Genomic DNA, 22,208 nt, shown 5'->3' with positions numbered 1-22,208 from the left:
CCCATTGTTCATCTGAGGTCAATGTGTACTTGCAATGAGCAACCAAAATGTTGGACTAGTACCACACTATTTAGGATCAGCAGAGGCTGGATGTGACAACAGGAGGTTTGTCAGTTGGTAATTTTTGACCTGTGTGGGCACATCCATGCATTGAGACACTTTCTGTAATTCTTAGAAAAGAAAATAAAAAAGAATGGTATCAAAAGGTGGCAGGAGAGGGCAGCTGGGGATAACTGATGGATGATGAAACTGCAACTCTACTTGTAAACATAAGAGAAGACATAACTCTGCTTATATTGAGCTTCTGTTATTGTCAGAGTTCTGTTCATGTTTCCAAGACATGATCTTTTTTAACTTGGGTCAGAATTAACAGCAGCACATTACCTAAGCTACTGCTTAATGCTTAGTGTAAACTTCAGATATGTAGCAATTTAGACACTGGTTGGTCAAACAGGATTATTTATTCCTAGTTTCTAGAGCCAGAACGTTGTAGAGTCTTTGTAGAGTGGGTGCCATGGATACTTAACTACTGGCAAAGTGGAAAGTGGAATGGATATCCTGAATAGTCGTCTCACAATGAGTTCAAATCATGATACATCAAAAATCGAAGGAAAATAAGGAGCCTCCTCTTGTAACCTCAGAATCAGTTACTGATTTTTATTCTGTAAAAATAAGCTGTGTAGTTCCCTCTGCTTTCATCCAGGAGATAAAAGTTTACTGTAGAGCAGGAGAAGATGAGTTGAAATTTTGTTCCGAGTAATTTCAGATAATAAGCTTGCAATAAGGCTGTGTGCAATAGGAGAGCTAAATTACCTTTGCCCTGCCTTGTTTTGGTTTAATCTTGCATAACTTGGCTCCAGCACAAATTTATAATATTGGTTCTGGAGCAATGATAAGCGTTAAATTAAATTATTACCTCTGTAGTAATTGCTTTTGGCAGAGCCACATGTAGTTTTCTTCTGCAGATAGTAAAGTACAAAGAGCAGAGTTTTCAGGAAGGCATTTCAAGAAAATATAAAAAATGTTGGTAATTTATGCTTTTCTATGTCTTCCTCTTGCTCACAGAGGACGTACATCTTCACCTTCCTGCTCAGCTCCCGCCTCTTCATGCACCCGTACGAGCTCATGGCCAAGGTCTGCCAGCTGTGCACTGAGCAGCAGAGGCTCAGCGAGCCTGGCCTGGACAAGGTGAGGTCCCACACTCTCAGGGACTTCCCAGCTCCCTGCCCAAACTCTGCTATTCGAGAAGGTCCTCAGTGGGATAGAACAGACTGAAAACCTGACACAAGCACTTAGAATGTGACCCTTTATTCAGTGAGATTCTTGGGGAATTTCCATACTGCTCAGCCTGTCCTCCATGAGGGCTGCTGCTCCTGCTGCATTGCTTGTTTTACCAAGAGGATCTGTGAAATAGGGTCATGAACAGACCAAAATCTGCCCTCTGAAAGTCCAAGGCAGAGGTTTTGTTGACCCTTGTCCTTACTTCACTGAGAATCAAAAATCATTTTGTGGTCACTATGCCCAAGGCATCCTCTGACCACCACATCTCCTCACCAGCCCTTCTCTGTCTGTACACAGGTTTCTCCCTGTAAGGTGTAGTGCATGCATATGTCGTGGCACAACTGAAATTTGCCACTTTCCTTGTTGAGGGTTAGTCATAACTTACAGAAACACTAATCAATGCCTTGCACTGAGGCACTCCTGATAATGAGGGGAGTCATTTCCACGCACCTGAAGCCCAATTTCCAGGTCAGCTAAACCAATGAGAGTCTCTTCATTGGCTTCCATGGCCATTGGCTCTGGCATATAATCCAATGCTGAATGAAGTTAAGATTAAAATTTACCTGACATTCATGCCCTTATGCTCCACAGTATCCTGCAGACCAGAATTCTGTTTCCTTTGAGCTTGATATTTCCTGCATTGCTGTTACATGTAACATTCCTCACTACTGTTTCCGTATAGAACTGGACCCAGAAAATTGCACCAAAAATCCTGCAGTTGTTGACTGAGTGGACAGAGACTTTTCCTTATGATTTCCGAGATGAAAGAATGATGAGGAACTTAAAGGAGCTGGCACAAAGAATAGCCAGTGGGGATGAGGTAAGTTGTCTGCACACAAAGTTACCGGATAAAAAGGCATTCCTGTTACCGCTTTGATATTGCTGTTAATAACATGGTGTGGCTCTGGGTGCTTAGGAAAACTTATTACCAAGGTGCTGGTAGGGAAAAAGTTCTGTCTGGTACCTAAGCCTAGGATGAAACCACACAGAATAGGCAGATCTTCTCCAAAGCATGGGCAAGATTCTCTCCACCTCTAAGCCCATAACATAATCCCATTTTGTGCAGACAGGCACAACTTGGTGGATGTTAGTATTTGTCATTTTACTTGGAAGAAGCTAACTGGGACAGTACCTGAGCAATCCCTATTGATGTTGATCATTTCTTGAGTAAGGTGTGTTGGAATTGGGCCTTTGACCTGTAGGTCAATAGAAAAGTTAGAGCAGGTTTGGGGAGAAATTTCCAAAACAGGAATGGACCAGAAGGAATTGTCTCGAGCTTAAAGTATCAACTCAGAGGAAGTGTGTCCTATTCCTTCCTGTGTGGATGGAGCACACAAGGAAATCTTGAAATCCCACTTTTCAGATGGAAGTTCCACGTGGGTATTATGAAATATTTTGATGCTTAACTGATGCTTGTCTGTTAAGTACTGAAATAAACTCGGCCAAAAGCCAAGGGTTATATTTACTTAGTGGAAGGGAATTAAAAAGGTGTAGCTGGCATAATGCTGCAATTGCAAAAGACACTGGAGCGACATTTGGAAGAAGTATAAACACAAGTAGCAATTGCTAAATGGCATTGTGTTTCCAGTGTTCCTCAGGGACCAGTGTTCCTTATATAAGTTTTTAAGTAATGGTGTGGATGAGGCAGCAAACAGCACATTAACAGGCGTGGAGGTAAGCTGCACTCAGAGAAGCTGAGAGTGCTGCCAAAGGCCTGGAAGGGCCTTGAGCCTTGAGAGGCTGTACACAAGCATGGAAAAGAACAAACCTAAACTGAATTTGGAAGCTGAAATACATTTTGATGTTGTCAGAGTGGGGAGGGACAGAAGATGGGACAAGAGAGTGAGATGTGGTATGAAATACAAATGAAAAAGAGACATAATTTGATGTGCAAGCTGAAAGTTGCAAGGTAGTTCCAGGGAGCTCTGGGCTGGGAAGGGGCAAGAGGTGTTCCCTCACTTCAGGGGGGGCAGGTTGATTTGTTTCTAGATACTCTTCATAGCAAGGTAGGAAATTGAATTCAGTTCCAGGCAAAGTAGTTGCGATTAAGGGCTCACACCCACTTGAAAAGTACTCACTGGCACAAAGAGAAAGAGCTGCTTAGCCTGGAGGAAGTTGAGTTGGTGGATGGAAGAATGAAATGAGAAGAGGGAAGGGTTGTCTGCAATGAAGTTTCTGGCACTACAGACAGTTTAAACAGTGAAATCGTCTACTGAAGGGAAAGGCAGATGTACAAAGCTGCTAGAAACCGTGCAAAGGGAGCAATCTTACTCAGAGAACTATAAATCCTTACTGGCTGTAGCTTTGAGGGTTTTTTGACTTTGATGTTTCCTTTAAAAAGACAAAGTTAAAGCACTGCAGTAAATTGACTTGTTTTATTGTGAGCTGCTTGGAACAGTAAATGGCAACTTCCTTTACCTTGCCTTTCTACAGATCACTTGGATTTTTGTGAGTTGTTACCTTAAAGGATACAAAAGAAGAGTTTCCTATTCCTGCTCACTACAGTTCTACTTAGAGCTTTTTATTCCACTTCCTGAATTATTGTACTCCAGTTCTTTTAAGAGTTGGTAGTAAGAGTACAACCAAAGCCTCTCACCACACTCACATATCTCTCCTTTAAAACAACATATTTAGGGAAATCTTTGGAGAAAAGGACAAATTCATCAGAGTAAAGGAAATATTGCTGCCTTGGACTGATCATACTATAGTTTGCAGACAATAGTTTTTAGATGATCTTTTTTGAAGCCTCTTAGGTTTTGCTGTAATGGCTTTAGGATGGTATGTGGAATCTGGAAGAGTAACCCCCTTGGTTACACAGATCTATCTACTTAAGAGTTGAGTTCTGCTCCTACTTTAAATTGTCACTCCTGGTAACTTAAATCACTACATGGAAAGGCCTACAAAGGCAAAAGAAGAGAGAGATGCTTTTATTATCTTCTACTTTTCCTCAGATTCACTTCAAGTTTGAGCTCTGACTTTGGTGATCACTGGTCGTGATTTGCTGCAGAGAGAAGCAGGCCCTTTGTTTATCACTGAACGGCCACGTATATGTTTTTTTCTGTGGTCTTAAGCAGGAGAAGATGGAGTATTTTCATTTCTTGTATTTCCTCCTGTGGTGGTTGGTGCTTTTCAGGGAGTGAATTGAACACATCTTTTCTTTGAGCTGACTGGGTCAGTATTGAACCTGAGAGACCATCACTGCTTAAACCCTCGGCTGGATTCCTTTTGGTCTGATGAGATGCTGATATTACAAATTCATATAATAGAGCTTACCTTGACAAGAGACACGGGTATCAGCATCCATCTGCTGTGGTGTTGTGCAGACTTTAGTGCTGTATTCTCCCATTTTGGAAGTGCTTTCTGACAGTGTGGTTTTTAACAGATGTACAGGAAGAGCGTGCAGCAGCTCCTCCAGACCCTGCTCCGCAAGCTGGCCACCGTGACCCAGTACGAGGAGGTGCTGGCCAAAATCGATGCCTCCACATCCACAGATCGCCTCACACTCCTGAAAACCAAGCCCCAGTCCGTGCAGAGGGACATAATCACGGTCTGCAATGATCCCTATGTGTTAGCTCAGCAGCTGACACACATAGAGCTCGTGAGTTGTTACCCTCCCAGGGATGACTTCGTCCCTCCCCTCTTTTTGAAGTGCAGGTTAACAGGGGATATGACCTGGCTGCTTCTGTGCTTTGTTTAGGAGAGACTCAATTATATTGGACCAGAGGAATTTATCCAGGCGTTTGTGCAAAAGGATCCTTTGAATAATGACAAGGTAATGGGAGCAGATCTGGAGCAGCTCTGAAATGCATCATTTACCACCAGGTGCACCATGAGCTGGGAGTGAGGTCCAGCAATAAATGAGGACCATCAGAAAACAACCTTTAGTTAAATATTTTGTTAATGTTTTTTTTCTTTCTGGAGTACAACTCCTGAAGCTCAAGAACTCAGCCAACAAATGGACTTAAATGAACACATTTCCTGGGTTTTCTGACTTATGCTAAGGGAGAACTTAATCCTGTGAATGTTTTTCCCAGGCCATTTATGTGGCCTACAGCTGGAAGAAGCTGAATTTAACTTTGCCTTCTGCATTACTCATTTTCAACATCTGTTCTCCCTTTTTAGTAAACTGAACTCTTTGCAGCCAAGTAGCACATGGGGGAATTTGCAGGTAGAGCAAATAGACATAACAAAAAGACCACAGAGGGCTCTAGGTCTATGTGAGATGGAGGGAAAATATGCAGTGTTTTTAACCAGCCATGATGGAGTTGTCATCTCTTTGAATGCTGTTTTCAAAATGACTTAATTTCTTATGTTTTTCAAGATGACTTAACCTCTGTAAATAAACTGTGACAGAGTCAATCCATTAAAACTTGAATTATCCTTAAACTGACAAACATAATAGAATGATGCAAGTCTACAATTTGATGTTCAGTCAAATGGTCTCTGAAATTGTTTTTGCAGATAGAGATCACTGAAACTGCTGCCTGCCCCTTTTTAGGCAGCTCTGAGATGTGGTATGGGAATGATTCCAAGGTGATACAGCATAGCACTGCTCAGAAAAGGGATAATCCCATCAAAATGGTAGAGCTGATCTCCCAAATTTAGGATGCAGTATATCCATTTATCATCAACAGCCAAACATAATGTGCCTGACATCTGTTTTCCTGCTGCACTTGCAGAGGGCCTAATGTTTTACCTACTCTATCAGAGGGACAGAAGTAAGGACTGTAACAGTGTGTGTATTCAAGGGAGCTTTATGCAGATATTTATCCCTGATTGTTTGCATAAGTCTGTCTTAGCTCCTTAAAGAATCCCAGTAGGACTTAAAGCATTCCACATGCCTGCTGGAGTGTTTTACTGGGCCAGCAGCTCAGGAGGAAGTTACACATGCTTGAATACTACCACTGCTGCTTTCCCTCTAAGGTTTTTTTATCACTTTGGGTAATTTGAGTTATTCCTGGTTACTTGACAGTGCTTGGGAATGGCAAGGCAGAAAGCCAAAAGATATCCCAGGGAAAAGATGGAAATGGTGCTGAAAGTTGCTGTTTTATTTCTGTCTGTAGAGCTGCTATGGGGAGCGAAAGAAGACTCGGAATCTTGAAGCCTATGTGGAGTGGTTTAACAGGCTCAGTTACTTGGTTGCAACAGAAATCTGCATGGTGAGCAAGGACTCTTTGTGCTGAAAGGTTTTGTTTAGTTATCAAAAAGTCTGAAGCCTTTTCTAGTTTGGTGCCTTTAGGACTTTCCATTCTCTTGGTTCTGTAATTGTTGACATTTGGATGCAGTCAGAGCATGTCTGAGGAGGAAATTAGTGCAGTGTTTTTAGCATTATACTGGTGCCTCAGCCTTGTTGGTGTGACAGTGATGATTTATTCTGGGTTAGCCCTTCTTGGTACATGAGCGTGTCTGGCCTGCTGTTCTCCCCTCTGGAAGGCCCTTGTGAATTGAGGCACATTCTCTCCTCTGGCTGACCCTCTGCTCTGCTCTGCTGCTCTTCATATCCTTCTTCTTGGCAGAGCCTCTTTGCCTGTCCTTGCTCTCTGCCTGCCCAGGGTCTGGTTTGTCCTTGCTGTCCTGAATGCTTTTGAACACAATAGTGTAACTGCTTCTACACGTAAAGGATAGTGTGAAACTGTGCTACATATGGAAAAGACTTATAACAGGGGTCTTATTTCTCTGGGGATGTGTCTGAGTGCTGTTTCCTGCTGAGCATAACCCTAAAAATGCATCTTTTGCAGCCTGTGAAGAAGAAGCACAGAGCAAGAGTGATAGAATATTTCATCGATGTGGCACGGGAATGTTTCAACATTGGCAACTTCAACTCCTTAATGGCTATTATTTGTAAGTATGTGTACTCAGATATTATTTTATCCCTGTTTAAATCTGAATAAAGTGCTTCACACAGCAAGCTTGGTCAGCAGCATGAAGTTGCTCAACACTGTTGTAGTGCTATGTGTGTAGTATAAAGTTGGTGTAAACCAAAGTTTTCTTTGCAACTCTTCAGAGACCTCAATCCCCACTTTTTTAAACCAACTTCAGTGCTAGATTGGAATAGTTACTTTCCCTGTGATATGGAGAATTGAAACGTCTTCCATCATTTCTGTCACATCCTAGTGGTTTGAAATCCACACCTCTTTATATCTGGTAGGAAAATACTGGGAATATTTTTTTTCATTTGAAACGTGAAAACTTCATAGTTGGGTGTAGTTTTCAATGAATTGTGTAAGAGATGGTGTTCAGAACACTCATTTGAACTTCCTGTTGTACGTACGTGTTTTATCCACATTAAATAATGTCATAGCATTTTTTTAGAGCTTTCATTCTGTAAGAGATGAAGATTTTGTTTCCAAGGTTATTTTGGAATTTAAAGAAAATAGTGACTGATTTCTTGAGTAGCTTCATTGAAAATACTTTTTATGGGTAATAAATTCTTTGCTTTATAAATACTTACTGGTCCAAGCTACCTAGAAGATTTTTCTTTCTTTTAAATACTCCAACAATCTCTTTCTTTTATATCAAGCTGGCATGAACATGAGTCCCGTGTCTCGATTAAAGAAAACCTGGGCAAAAGTGAAGACAGCCAAATTTGATATTCTTGAGGTAAGTTTGGCTAATATTTGGACAGGAGGCTGTTTATACCATGTTACTTTAAACTGCTCAAAAATGTGAGTTTGGCTTCATTATGACATTTAATTTCGTTTATTTGTGCTCTTAATGGATATTGTCCAGCTGACCTTTGTCAAAGTCATGCAGTTGCAGCACTATATGAGTTTGTGATTTATCCAAGAGAATGTGTTGGATCCCTTGTTGTGCTGAATAGACATTTTTAAAATAAAAAATGATCAGATGAACAGACAGAGCGATACCACAGTCCTCTACAAAGCTGCATTTGTGGGGCTGTTCAGAAGACCTTTTCCTATTTAAGAGTTGCTCAGTTGAAAAAGGGTTGTGTGTACCTCATTATTTGCATCTTTTCATGCCTTGCAGCATCAGATGGACCCTTCCAGCAATTTTTACAATTACCGAACTGCTCTGCGCGGAGCGACCCAGAGGTCCCTGACAGCTCACAGCAACAGGGAGAAGGTGTGTTTGCAAATGAATTGGCAGTGGGCAAAAGGGAAATGTGCTTGTTAAGTTGTGTGGTAAACCTTTATCCTGGAATTCTCATTCGCAGCAACTCTACCCCTGGTTGGCTTATAAAAAGCTGCCAGATCAGTTTGGTGCTGGCTGAAAGTCCAAACATTAAATGATCACTTTGATTATTTCAGTGAAATAAGTACTTTGCCTCAGATCATTTCTGTTTGACAGACACCTGTATCTCACAAACCCATACCACAAACAGAAAGGCTAAGGGCTGACATGAGGTTGCTAGTAATTTGTTTTTAAAGCTGCTGCTTGTGCTAAACTTCCAGTAATTCATGGCTTAAGGTGGAAAGGCTTTAAAACTTACTCATAAAAGGTGTTCCAAACCTCAAATTTAGACAGAGCTGTGGCTTTTTTTTTTTTGTATATAGTCTTTAGATGCAGAATCTCAGTGGTAGTTCATGTGGAAGGGAATCAAACAGCTTCCCAGCTGCTCCCCACTTGGAAGCAGTTGCTCATGAACTCCTTATGATATTAGGACTTCATGCTGTGTTGAATAAACATGATCTTGGAGTTCATGGAATAAGCTACCAGGCAGATGAAGCAAATCCACGTGCAGTCTGCTGATCTATACTGTTGTTATACATGGAATGTCTTTCTGAGTCCTCAGGATCTGTTCACATATCATTCAAAGTACCAGAAGTCTAAATATAAGAGGCTTACTTCTTTTCAAAGAAAAGTCAGTTTTAAGATTTCAAAAAAAAAAAAAAGATATTGAAATACGGCACAGTGAAGTGTTCTGTGGAAATAATAAGTGGTATTTGTTTTATCCCCAGTTGTAACAAGGATGTGTAGCTGTGAAAACTTCCATAGGATAAAAATTAAAATAGAACCATTTTAAGAAAGTAAAATTCTCCAGCATTATCCAAAGAAAATTCTTTGTTCCGTTGGCAGGAAATGCCTCATTTTAAGCCAATCAGTACCAAGGCTCCATGACTTGCATGAGTTCAGGGAATTGTAGCTCAAACCATTTGTGCTGCTACCCCAATATTCCCTACCATGCTTCAATGGACATCTCCCCTCATTTACCAAGTCAGTCCTGTCAAGAGGAAAGCTACACTATGAGATACTCTGCAGGAATTATTTGTAAGAAGTAGGTGCCTCTGACCGTTTATGTTCTGGAATCTGCAAGGAAGAAGAAAAAAATGAAAACAAGAAGGACATCACATAGAAATGGAGAGCTTTGTGGAGAGGCTTGTATTTTAAAATGTAGTGAATGCACAGCTTTTGTGTAAAGATGTAGAATCATTTTTCTCTGTAGACCATTGTGTTTTGATACAGGACCAGACTGACAATAATGCTGCTCTCTCCCTAGATCGTGATACCTTTCTTCAGCCTCTTGGTCAAAGATATTTACTTCCTCAACGAGGGTTGTGCCAATCGCCTTCCCAATGGCCACGTCAATTTTGAGGTAAGGGGAGCACCGAGTGGGGTTTTAGTGCAGGGTCATCCCGTTTAACAGAAAACTGAAACAGATCCCTGTCCAATTTCCACTGGGTTCTGGGAAAGCAAACATAGACTGGAATTTGAGTGTATCTGTTACTTTTCAAGGGAGCTGGGAGGTAGTCAGGAAAAAGGAGTTTTATTGAAGATGGAATGTTAATAGAAACTTTCAATATTCCCAGTTTTTTTAGTGGGGGGAAGAAAAGTCAGAACTTCTTCCCTGTGCTCAAATTTGTCTCAACATTTCAATTCACAGGTTTGTTTTAGTTAACGGCAAAATGTTCAAATATGGTATTTTCAGGGTCCCCTGTCGAAGGAGGAAATTATTGAATCTGACTCCATGTTCTTAGAAGGCTAATTTGTTATTTTATGATATGATATTATATTAAAAATACTGTACTAAACTATATTAAAGAATAGAGAAAGGATACTTACAGAAGGCTGAAAGATAATAAGGAAAACTCATGACTCCTTCCAGAGTCCAACACAGCCTGACTGTGATTGGTCATTAAGTCAAAACAATTCATGTGAAACCAATCAAACAACCACCTGTTGGTAAACAATCTCCAAACACATTCCAAAGCAGCAAAACACAAGAAAAGCAAATCAGGTAATTATTGTTTTCATTTTTTCTTTGAGGCTTCTCAGCTTCCCAGGAGAAGACTCCTGGGTGAAGAGATTTTTCCAGAAAATAGGACTGTGACATTCAAATTAGTATTTTAGGGCTTTATCTTTGAATTCCTCACATAAAAAGCAAGTTCCTCCTTTAACAAGATATATACACAGCATTTTCATGCATGTGAGTCCCAGATTGTCTCTGCAGAAATATGTGATAGAGCATCAGCAAGGGAGTTTTGACTCTCTTGTCTTCCAGTAGTTTCTCTGCCTCTGATTTCATACTTGTTATCTGACACAGGGTGAGTTACCCAATGATTTGTTTCCTGGTACTTTCAGTTTTCAGGAAGCCTGGGTCATCCACACAAAAGTACAGTACATTTCAGTTGTAGTCATAGGCCTGAGTTAGCCTAAAAGTTCTAAAACTAGGCTGTGCAATGCCCTTTTGCTCAAGGAATCCACCTGCACTTGTGTTATGTTAACTTTAATTGAAAGAGCTTATCAAATAATGGCATCAGCATGCTACATGGGGAGTGTTTATTTTTAGCATACATTTCCAGCAAGAAAATAGAGCATTCATATTTACTAAGTGACAGGAAACATCTGGATTTTGAAATGTCAGTATTAAGCATCTGATGTGAAAATCTATGTATTTAATTGCAAAACAAAAAGCATAAGCATCAATGACATTAAAATTTGGGCATAAGGAGTGTTACCAGCTCCTTGAAAGAAAAAATTGAGTGTACTTCATCTACTGTATTTGTATTCACAACAGCAATTTTAACAAGGTGAAGGAGTGGGAAGTTACCATAGATTGAAACAGGAATACAAAAGTTAGAAACTGAGTTGTTGAGTCAGATCATGTTTAAGTCTGTCTTAAAAGCCAAGGACAATTGAAGCCTTGGTCTCCAAACCAAGATCTCTCCTTCTTATTAAAAAAATATTCAGGGTAAGCAGTGCTGTTCAATGTATAGCAACCTCTTCTGCTTTGTCTTCTGACAGAAATTTTGGGAACTGGCAAAACAAGTCAGTGAATTTATGACATGGAAGCAAGTGGAGTGTCCTTTTGAAAGGGATTGGAAGATTCTGCAGTACTTGCTCTCTGTCCCAGTCTTCAGTGATGATGGTAAGGAGCTCTGGGCTTCTGCAGGGGTGGTGTCACTGGCTACTGCTTAAACTCATTCTGTGTTAATTTGTGGCTTCCTCACAGTAAGGAAAAACTGTCCTGAGGACATCTCTGTCTGGCAAGTGAAAAATGTTCCTCCCTTACAAATGACAGAGAAGATAAGATTTTTCTTTTATGTGCGTATAGTCTGTGAGGGTCAACATTGGTTCTGAAATAGAATGAAGTAATGTGATGTGGTCCCTGTAAATGTCACATGAAATGTATTTATGTGGACTTTCAGGATACTTTGCACTGAAGGGTGCTGCTTAAGAAAGAAAACAGGGACTTCACTGGCTGCTTACAAAGCACCATGTCCCTGGGCTCAGTTTATTTTCTCTTGAGTGCTTTCTTCTCCTCATGCTTTTGAGTTTCCACTGGTTGGTTTTTCCCCCCTCAGGGCTGTCTTTGTTCTCATGCACAGTTTGTTAGCATTGCCTGGGTGCAGTTATAAGCAATGCTATACTTCTTAATGGGAAGCCCTAAACTGAGGGATGGATAATACATGCCTGGTTCATTTAACTCAGGCTGCTTTGCAGGGAGAGCAAATTTTAAAATGCCAGTAGGCCTAACATAATGTATTTGCTTCTGATTGCAGCACTTTACTTGGCTTCCTATGAAAGTGAAGGTCCTGAGAACCACATTGAAAAGGACAGATGGAAGACACTAAGGTTTGTGTCAGAGGTTACCCAGATCAATAAATAAACAGAATAGGATACAGAGCAAGCATCAAGCAGTTAAAACCAAATGGAGTGTTACATGTTTCAACAGATGGGGTGCAGCATGGTTGTAAATCCCCCCACCCCAGTCTCTTGACTCTTCGTAAAAATAGAACAATCATTCTTTATATTAAACCCTCTCAGTCCTTCTTTCCCTTAGGAAAGGGAATTAGATAAGTAATTTTGTATTTTAATTCTTTGTGTTATTCAGTGAAGAAAGAAAGTGCTTTCTGAACTCCAAGAAATCCCCACTTCATCACAAGTACTATACAGAGCACTCTGGATGCCACACAGATGTTTTCATAGCTTCTGCATCCCTTTCTGCACCAGCCTTTCAGACAGGGCTGAGATTTGCCCAAAGGTCACTCTGGGGCAAATGCATTAATGAAACCAGCTAACAATTTAGAGCTCAGGCTGGGGAAAAATATTCAGCAAAGTCATATTTTTGGCTTTTCTTCTACTGCTATTAGAATGCAGCCTCAGCAGCTCTTTGATTTTACTAATTGTGGCAGGATATGTGAACCATTGAGGCTGGGGATGTAACAATTCCATCTGATTGATGCCACTAATTTTGAGGAGGAGACAAGAAGAGAGTTACATCAGGGCACAGACATTCCATGTTACACAGGGTGACAAGACTTGTAGCAGCTGGAATCTCAGTTTCACAGCTTCCTTATCACAGTCACTCTGTCTGAGAAGATTTACATGGTTCTATGGTTGCCTTTACCCATTTGCATTTCCCTCTGCCTTTCAGGTCAGCGCTTCTGGGCAGAGTCTAGAGCACACCCTGTCTGCTGTTGCTGTGTTACACAGATTGCCAAGGGCCATGGCTTGGTTTACTTTTCTGTGCACTGAGTGGCACTCAGAATGATGAAAGATGTGCAGTCAGTTGCAATATTGTGGCAGCAAAGATGAAAGAAGTTAATTCAAGAACAAACAGGCGTCTTCTCCCATCTGACAGATGAGATAAAATCACAGCCCACTCATCTGGGATTCAGGCTGTAGTATTGATTGAGAATCCTTTGAAGATCTCAGATGCTGCCTATGAATCATTTCACACCTGGATGGAATATTCTTTCCTTTCCTTTTGCTGCAGCTTGCTGCTGCAAGGACTCTGCAGAGCTGCTAGAAGGACTCACAGGAGGCTACAGAGGGGAAATGTTCACTGTTCCTTTCAGTGAAACCCAAGTCTACATTGAAGAGCTCTCATTCCTAATAAGCTGAATATATCCCAGAAGTTTGGGATTGCTAAGAAGGGAAAGGACTGGACACAAGAATTGGCTGCTGAGGAGAATTTCTCCCTACCACTGTAGTGGTGGCTGGGTTTTTTGTCTTTTTTCAATGTGTTTTTGAGTTGGCTGCTGGCAGGCAAACTCATTATTATTTTAAGTTATTTAAAAAAATATAAAGTAATAAAAATCTAAGCTGTGGTAGAAAATGCACCTGCTATAAAAGGCTAGTAGCTATGTAGCTCTACAGCTTCTAGGGAGGCTTTTTCTTTTGTTCACTTCTTTACAGCTAACCACTACATGCTACAGACACACTTATTTTTACTGTGAGGTTTTCTTACTCTTGATTTTCCATACTTGACCTTCTTCTTTTATTAGGTTGAACAAGCTGACTTTTCTAGAATAGTCATTGAGAAACTGGCATAAAAACTGTTGAAATGTGAGAAATGTATGTTTTTATTAAGTAATTTTTATAACTGCCTTTTTTTTGAAAGGGTAACAGTGGAGAACACAATCCACTTTGAAACAGCAAGATACTGAAAAGAAAAAAAAAGTCTTCTCCACTCCAGCTATGAACAAAACAGTCTTCCTGTGTGTTTGCTTTAGGGATTATGTTTATGACTGTGAAGTAGTTCACTGTGTTACATACCTAATGAGTTTTTACTAGCTCTGAATACTTAGTCACTCTATCTATCCTAGGAGGAACCTGATTGAAAAAGAAATACAAAACTAAGCTGTAGCTGTAGATCACCCTGGATGCAAAAATCAATAAGCAAAGTACATTCTTGGCAAAAAAAAAAAAAAAAAAAAAAAAAAAAAAAAAAAAAAATTTGCAATTATTCTGCTGCTGTTGTTAAAAAAAAAAAAAAGGAAAAAAGTAAGAATAAATATATTTATTTGTTGCACTGCATCTCTTGAGTTTTCAGGTAAGGTGTTTTTTATGTTCTGTGTGTGCCTTTTCAGGCATATATTTTTATTTTAAATTCCCCAGTAACATGTTGAGGTAGCCTTTGTTAATGGGGATACTGTCCTTAACTACAGCTGTTTGCTGAAACAAGGCACTGGAAGTCTCTGAGTTATGTATTCCACAAGGAATTCCCTTCTCACCTGGGTTTCAAGCCCTGACAGAGAAGATTTCCTCTCCTCCTTTCCCATTCCCTGTGTTGGGGTGAAGGAGGAAGAGGCCAACCCTTGGAAAGGAGAAAACTGCTTCTGCTGTGCACAGGCCTGCCTCCCAGCTTTCATCAGGTGAGGTCGTTCCCATCCTCCCCTCTACATCCCTCCCCTGTTGCTGCTGGTGCTTGAGAGGGGAGTGAAAATCCCAAACCTCTGGCAAGCCAGAGCTGCTCCTTCAGCCATTATTTAACTCAGTGTTTGATGTCAGAGCCTTGCCATGCTCTGTGCCCTCTGCTCCATCATTTGGTGCAGCCAAACCACGCTGGGCTTTAATTTTGAGCATCCCAAGCTGTGTCAGGCTGTTGAACCACTGGTGTGGAAAGAGCCATTCACACCTGTCCATAGCAAATGGGGGAGAAAAGGACTCATTCTTCCATGGTCCAGCAGCTCCCAAAGGAAACATCACAGACTCTCAGAAATGAGGAGTCACAAGAACTCATTAACTCTGCAAGCTGAGTGTTGAGGCAGGACTGAAAATCCCAGCTCAGTGCTGACAGATGCTCAGTGCTCAATGGGGGCAGAGGCAGCAACGATGTCTCCTGTACAAATGGCTCAAGCATTACTTAATTTCTTTGTGGTGCACTTTCTTCTCATGGTGCGGAGACAAAATCTCTGCCTCTTACAGAGCCATGTGAACCAGCTTGTTCCAACGAATCTGCAGATGTCTGGCTAAGCCCACAAGAGCAATACCTGTCCTTACCATCCAGCTATTTTCCTGCTCTCCCAATTGGAAAAATCTCCACGGCATCACCATGAAAAGAGCAGTCAGATGAATGCAAAAGTGTGTAAGAGCCTATCTGCAGCTCTCATGTCTAAAAGAGCAAGTAGGAACCTTTACATCCACGTGGGTATTTTGCATTTGAGTTGTATTTTGTCAGCCTTCCCAGACAGATGTTCTTGACAGAGCTGAAACAGGCACTAAAACAGGGAAATAGGCCAGTAGGCAAAGCATCATTCATTTTCCAAGACTTCTGTTACTCTAGGGAATATTCCCTGTCATTTTGGTAGAGTTTCTTTACTATATAAATAAGAAAAAACAAAAAATAAAAACACATAGAGAACAACTTTAAAAAAAACAAAGTCAATTTAAAAAGTCAAAATCGCAGATAAGAAAGTAAAAAGATGCCTTAGTCTTAAGCTAAAGTTCTCTTATAAAACTATAGTAAAAATATAAAATATATATCAAACTCTTTTTATTATAACTCATAAAATGCATTAGAGCAATGTAACATTCTAACTACAGCTATAAGTAAAAGCACTAGTGCTGAAGCAAACAGATGTTAAAGTAATTATGATCTAATAAGGAGCTTAAACAAAAAAAAAGAAATAAAAAACGTTGCCCCAAAAATAAAAGAAAATCTCTGTTTCTCAGAGATAGATGAAAAGAACTTTTATGCTAAAACAGCTTATCCTTAAAATAGTACCCCATAAGTTAACATAAACCATATAGAAACTATAAGAAATCTATAAAATATAAAAAAACCTTTCACACTGCAAACAAATTTTCCTTTCCCAAGCAGCTAATTTGCTGACATTAAAACCACAAGAAAACTATTTCTTGTAGAAAAATCTCCATAGCATAACAAGAGACACCTCTTTCCCTAAAAAAACTAAAAAAAAACTATTCTAAAAATAGCAAACTAACTAAAAGTCTCAAATTTTGTCTCTTTACATTTTTAATTTAAAAAAATGTTCTAAAAGTTTTATTCTAATTCTTATTATTCTGTGTTTTAATTCTATTAATAAGGTTTTCTTTATGCCCTTTAAAGCTTTAAGCCTGCTTTGCTCTCCTCCTAATTCTCATCTCACAGCCAAAAAAATAAATAAATAGTTCTAATATGTGCACTGGCATTTAGCCAGCATTAAACCCACTATGTTAATTAGTGTTTTAGCCAAAAATCTCAAATTAGCAAACCAAAACCACTGCACTTACACTTACTGCATGTGTGTAGCATGCTCCTTTGTGGGCTTCCTGCAGTATTTTTGCTGGAAAAGAAGAAGAATCCTTTTGTAGTGCACCAATGTCTGATTTTTCTCTCAGCTCCTCTGTCTGATCTTGGTAGCAGATTTTTCCTGCTTAAAGGGAAGGCATGTCCTAAGCTGACACTTCATACTCCAAGAACTGATAAAGTTCAGTGAGGGTTTGGTGCCAGCAAGGGCATCATTTGATACGCACTGACACTTCATCATCATTACACCGTGCTGCATAAAGCTACTGTGGAATAGGATTTTTTCTTTCTCCTTCAGCAGAAAGTTTTAGCTACAGTGTGACCCAAAAGAAGATCTCACAGTAAGCCAAGTAAATGCAGTGTCCTCCTTTCATGGAGATTACTCTTCAGGAAGAAAAATGCAAAAGATATTGTGAATAAAGCAGCTGGTTTTTATCAGCTATTTATGTAGCCAAAGAAGTCTGAGTGCCAGTGATTCTGTGGGGCCAGATTGTCTGCTTTGTCCTACTGCTTTTCTCCCCTGTCTTGTGAAGTCCAGAGGCTGGAAAGGGAAATGGTTCTTAGGTGGGCTTCCAGCTGCAGGGGAAAACAGCATGTGGAGCCAGTGTATTCCAGGAAACAATAAACCAAAATATCTGTTGGTGTTACAGCAGGATCTTCTGCAGGCCCCCAAGTCTGGCCTAGTGGTCAAAAGATTAAATAACTTTGCTGGCATTAACAAGTCCTTATTGTCTGACAACTCACTAGCGTTTACATATGGAATGCCTCACTGCTTTTTAAATGAGTTTTTCTTGGCAGAAAGCTATATGTAGGAAGTCAGAAATAATTAGGACTGGGAGAAAATTATTTCAGAAGGAGTTAGACTTTCCCTTGTCCTTTTCTCCTTCAGATGGTTCAGAGAAGTTGAATTCTGCTTTTCCATTAAAAAAGTTAGAAAAGCAATATGGAGTATTCTATGGAGTATTCTATTATTCTATGGAGTAATAGAAAAGAGAATCTGGTAAGAAATGAATTGGCACCCCTTTCCTGAGGCATGTCACATAATTGTAGCCAGCAGTATTGGATAGAAGGAAGTGCAAGCAATAAAACTTTAAGTCACAGTAGTTTGTTTGACTTGCATATGTTGAATTTCTTATGCTGCCTAAGAAGCTCCACTCAGAAATCCCACAGTTTTTTAAGGGAGTCAGAGATGTGCTGCATCTGCTACCAAGCTTTAGAGAAGATAACATCCAATGCCAGCAAGAGAAACCTAGTAGGATGACAGCCGAAGTTTACAAAAACAATAATCAGTTAGTAAGAAAAGTTTAGAAAAATAGCATGTGAAACATGAGATAAAACAAGTATTGGCTGCATCCGATGTGTTTCTTCGTCTGCTGTTGCTAAGGCAACAATCTATTCTGATGCTAACAATGAAGAACATTACTGTTTCTCCTTAATTTCTGTTTGAGCAAACATACAACTCTTATGGTACTTCTTTCTGTTTGGCAGTTCAGGATCAGGCCTAGAGGAAGCAGCAGGTGATACTCCTTGATCCCTGTGTGACTCAATTTGATAACCAGTAGAATTGGAATTCAGAGGCTGTTTGCCCCCCATAAAAAAGTGCTTACAGCGTTACATACTCTCAAGCAACCTCACAGAGAACAGGTCTCATGTGAAGATCCAATTTGAATTTGGAAGGTTGAGCATTAAGGAAACCTCATCTGTGAATTTCTGTTTCAACAGGTTTACTTAAAAATGCAATACATGTTGAGCTGTTTTTCACAAAAGATTAATGAAAATATATTCTGGAGCAATATTCACAGAGTATGTCATTAGTAGATTAAGTTTCAAGAAAAAGGTAAGTGTATGATGAGAACAGTGCACCACAGTGTGAGCTTTTTAACAGATAGAATTTTGCTTTCCTCATACAAAATCAAAATCAGGTTTATCCCAAATAGCTGCTTTCATAATACAGATTTTCAAGACACAGTACAAGTATTTTTGATGTGCTATCAGGTTGTTATAATTAAGAAACAGTCATTCACCAGCTTTAGAAGTGAAGTGGGAATTTATTCAAGTCCATATATTTATCTATACAAATTACTTTTCATATAATAGTGGCATACTTGATTGGATTATTTAAATGCTGCTTTTCTTCTCAAAGAAGAAAACTCCTTCCTTTTATTAGCTGCCGTGGGAAGCCATAGTTACACAATGTCTTGTGAAGAGTGCCAGTTGGTATATCAGTAGTTAGCTAGTTTTCAGTGAAAACAAGTGAAGAAGGCACTCCAGTTATCCAGCATGACTGAGAGAGCCTTTTCAGTTAAGTATTACATGGTTGGCCTGCTCAAATCCCTTCTCTGCAGCCTGCTACTTTTGAGTTGAGTTTTAAAAATTGCAGAGGTCCTGTTTGAGTGGGAGGAGGGCAGGGTGGGTGTTTGTCCCTCCCACTCAAGGGGAGGACACTGACATTGCAGGGGCAGCCCTGGCTGTTCTTTCAGTGCCCCTCTCTCTCCCTGTAAGCCCTTTCAGTCCACGAACTTTCCTGATTTCAGCTAATGCCTTTCAAGATGTGGATGGGAAACTTTATTCTGATGCAGAGTGCCCTCTTGTGATACAAGTGAAACAAATCCAGAGATCCACATGGGATGGGATGAGGAAAAATGAATGAAGGTTCCCAAGAAAAAATGTGTTTAGATTGTGGCCATACCCAGAAGCCAGCAACTGCTTTGTCTCCACACTCTTCAACTTCTGCCAACATGCGGTGTGAAGCCAATGAGAATTAAGCATCATAATGAATTTTACTGGGGCATATGTCCTGCACAGCCTCACTTCTCTCAGCTTTTTCCCTGGAATAGCTACTTTGTAATTGAAATAAATCTGAAAGCAAGCAGCAATTCAGGTAGGGCACTGCATCCTGTTTTGAACCACCTGGAAAGCTAGTTTCTTTGGAGTAAAGGAAATGAGACTCAGCACCAATGTTATCTTGCGTAATGCCCAACTGAAAAGTGTTCATGTATTTTAAGACTGAAATGAAGTAAAATGCAGAATGAAAAAAAGAAAAGCATCGAGAGCATTATCAGAGTTTTCTCCCTTTCATTTTACATCCTACTGAGTCAAGATTGCACTCATTGAATGTTTCTCTTGGGATTGGCCATGTGTGGTATATGATTCAATGTAAATTTTCTCTTGTAATTCCTTTTTTTCCTCCTAACTGCAGATGGGGATATGCAAACCCCAAAAAGAACTCTAGTGTTTTGTAAAGAAAAAAGCAACAAGCCTGCCATCATGTACACGTTTAATTTTTGGAAACAAATACTCAAGTACTTGGGGAATGAACCCAATGAGCATATTAGAATGGTTATGAATAAATTTATTCTCCCTCTCTCCCCTTTCTCCCAGGCTTGTCATTGATCAATTGCAAAAACATTGGTTCTAAGTGCTGTCTCTTACATGTTGATTTCAATCCCATTCTTGCTGCTTCTCCCAGTCCATTCATTTATCAGTTTGATATCTCATTGCTTCAGCAACTTCCTGTAAGCAGACGAGTCATCGAGTTTACAATTTGGAATTTACTTGGTTATAGAACAAATTATATAAGGTAGGTAAGCTCATGGCAACAGGCTGGCTCCTGCTTTTCCAGCAGCAAAATGGCTCTAAAACAGTTGTCTGAAGTTGAGGAAATTGCTTGTCTTGGAAACACATTAAGTTTTGAAGAAACACTGAACAGGGATAAAGACAGACCAGAGCCAGAGGTGGGGAGTATCTGCTCGTTCTTGAGACCAATCTTTTGTGTCAAGTTACATTTGCCTCGGGCTCTTTGGGCAAAAGAGCTTTGTATACTGAGAGATTCATCTGATGTCACACCTATAAGCCAGGGTGTTGCACATGTAGATTAAGACACTGGAAAGAACCAGGCACCTCCAGCACTTCATCACCTCTCAGGTGAAGTGATCTCACTCTTTTGCTGTGCTTCCTGGAAAAGATAAAATTAGACTTGATCCCACCTTTAGCAGATGGAGTATGGAGTATGGAGTAGTCCCTGACCCTACATATTTCTTTCAATTCATAGAATAAATATACGTGTCCTAGTGCACAGTATCTCAGTGGGAGAGCTTGAATACCCTTCCAGATGTGTCATGCACTGAAGGATCTGTGACTTAAGTAAGCAGTTTTCCAGCATGAACTAAAACAAAGTGATGTATAGCTCTCTTCCCTTCTTGCACTACAGAGCCAAAGCATACACAAAATGTATCCCAGAAAAAGAGGGGCCAGAGACTGCAGGCACATGGAGGTGGTCCAGAAAGGACCACACACATTGTCTGGAAATATTCCTGCTTCCAACTGCTCCTGGCTGTCTCAGGGACGAGTGGGGTGCAGTTATCTGGCTGCAGAACTGACTGAAGCCATTCTTTGCCCTGTGGGGCATCTGTGTAGCAGATACTGCCTGGGGAGGTGTCACTTGCCCTGCTGGAAGTGACTCCTCTCCTGCTCTGAGCACACTTGCATGGCAGAAGTGACTTGGGCACAGTCTGCCCTTTCTTCTAAACACCCAGGACCAGCAGGTCCCTGAGGCTTGAAAAGGGGAGAAAATGAGTGACAAAGTAAAAGGGGAACAAAACTGAACATAAATCCTTGCTGCATAAACAGAATTTGTTTTTTCCTATCACTGGGCCAAAGTGTAAGAAGAAAAGATCCTGCATCCCTCCCTCGTTTGGCTTCCCTTGTTCAGCTGCCATCACCAGCTCTACCACCAGATGTCTGCACCCAGCAGAAAACCAAAATGTACACTGAGAGGAGCAGCTGGGAAAAGAAATGAAAAGAGGTAAAAAGTGGCAGGGAGGGAGAGTGCAAAGGGAGCTGTAAGGGTTTATTTCCAGGCCTAGACACCGCTGAGGCAGGGTGATCCAGGCGAGCTTTCATTCCACAGTGCAGGACTGTATTCCCACACCAGTGATGTTGAGCTGAGCTGGATCTCTTTGGAGAGTGCTCAGGAAAAGGGAGTGCTCAAAAGCAGTGCTGTGGCTGTTTAACCTGGCTGCTCAAACTCACGACTTGATGGGCAGTCCCGCAGGAGAACTTTTTCAATGTAAGGATAAGACCTGGGTCATCACCAGAAAAGGTTTGCAAGCAAGAAGTAATCGCAGTAGCAGGATGCTTTGAAATGTGATAGTTGAACAAGAAAAAAATGTGTCTTTTCAAAGTGTGATAGGTCCCAAGTGATTCTAATAATCTATTCTTGCATGTAATCTTAAGACTGGTTTCTGTTTGAGAATTAAGAAGCAGTGCCATTTCCCTCATGCAGTCCCTTGTCACTGTCATATTTTCTGGAAAAATACTTTTGCCAGGATTTCTCTCCTGGGAAATTGAGAAACCTCAGAGAAAAGGAAAAGTATTATCTCATTTGCTTCTCCTGTGTTTTTCTGCTTTGGAATGTGGCTGGAGATTGTTTATCCAACATGTGAATTGCTTTTACTTAATGACCAATCATGGTCCAGCTGTGTTGGGACTC

At 40.4% G+C, this 22,208-nt stretch overlaps 1 protein-coding gene across 2 annotated transcripts in view; it reads left to right on the top strand.

The window, feature by feature from the left end:
- The window catches only part of RASGEF1B (RasGEF domain family member 1B), a 33,087-nt gene extending 12,671 nt beyond the window's left edge, over positions 1-20,416 (top strand). For both annotated transcript variants that reach the window (XM_059470156.1, XM_059470157.1), the window contains exons 3-14: positions 1,066-1,188; positions 1,964-2,101; positions 4,664-4,879; positions 4,979-5,053; positions 6,345-6,440; positions 7,020-7,122; positions 7,802-7,881; positions 8,269-8,364; positions 9,740-9,835; positions 11,485-11,608; positions 12,243-12,315; positions 13,118-20,416. In XM_059470156.1, the coding sequence (XP_059326139.1) occupies positions 1,066-1,188; positions 1,964-2,101; positions 4,664-4,879; positions 4,979-5,053; positions 6,345-6,440; positions 7,020-7,122; positions 7,802-7,881; positions 8,269-8,364; positions 9,740-9,835; positions 11,485-11,608; positions 12,243-12,315; positions 13,118-13,142 (1,245 nt within the window). In that variant the 3' untranslated portion in view covers positions 13,143-20,416. The remainder of the gene's footprint in view (positions 1-1,065; positions 1,189-1,963; positions 2,102-4,663; positions 4,880-4,978; positions 5,054-6,344; positions 6,441-7,019; positions 7,123-7,801; positions 7,882-8,268; positions 8,365-9,739; positions 9,836-11,484; positions 11,609-12,242; positions 12,316-13,117) is intronic.
- Positions 20,417-22,208: the final 1,792 nt, after the last annotated feature.

This window comes from Ammospiza nelsoni, chromosome 4 (genome assembly GCF_027579445.1).
Source record: "Ammospiza nelsoni isolate bAmmNel1 chromosome 4, bAmmNel1.pri, whole genome shotgun sequence".
NCBI classification, from domain to species: domain Eukaryota; kingdom Metazoa; phylum Chordata; class Aves; order Passeriformes; family Passerellidae; genus Ammospiza; species Ammospiza nelsoni.
This window is presented reverse-complemented; position numbering and strand designations above follow the sequence as displayed.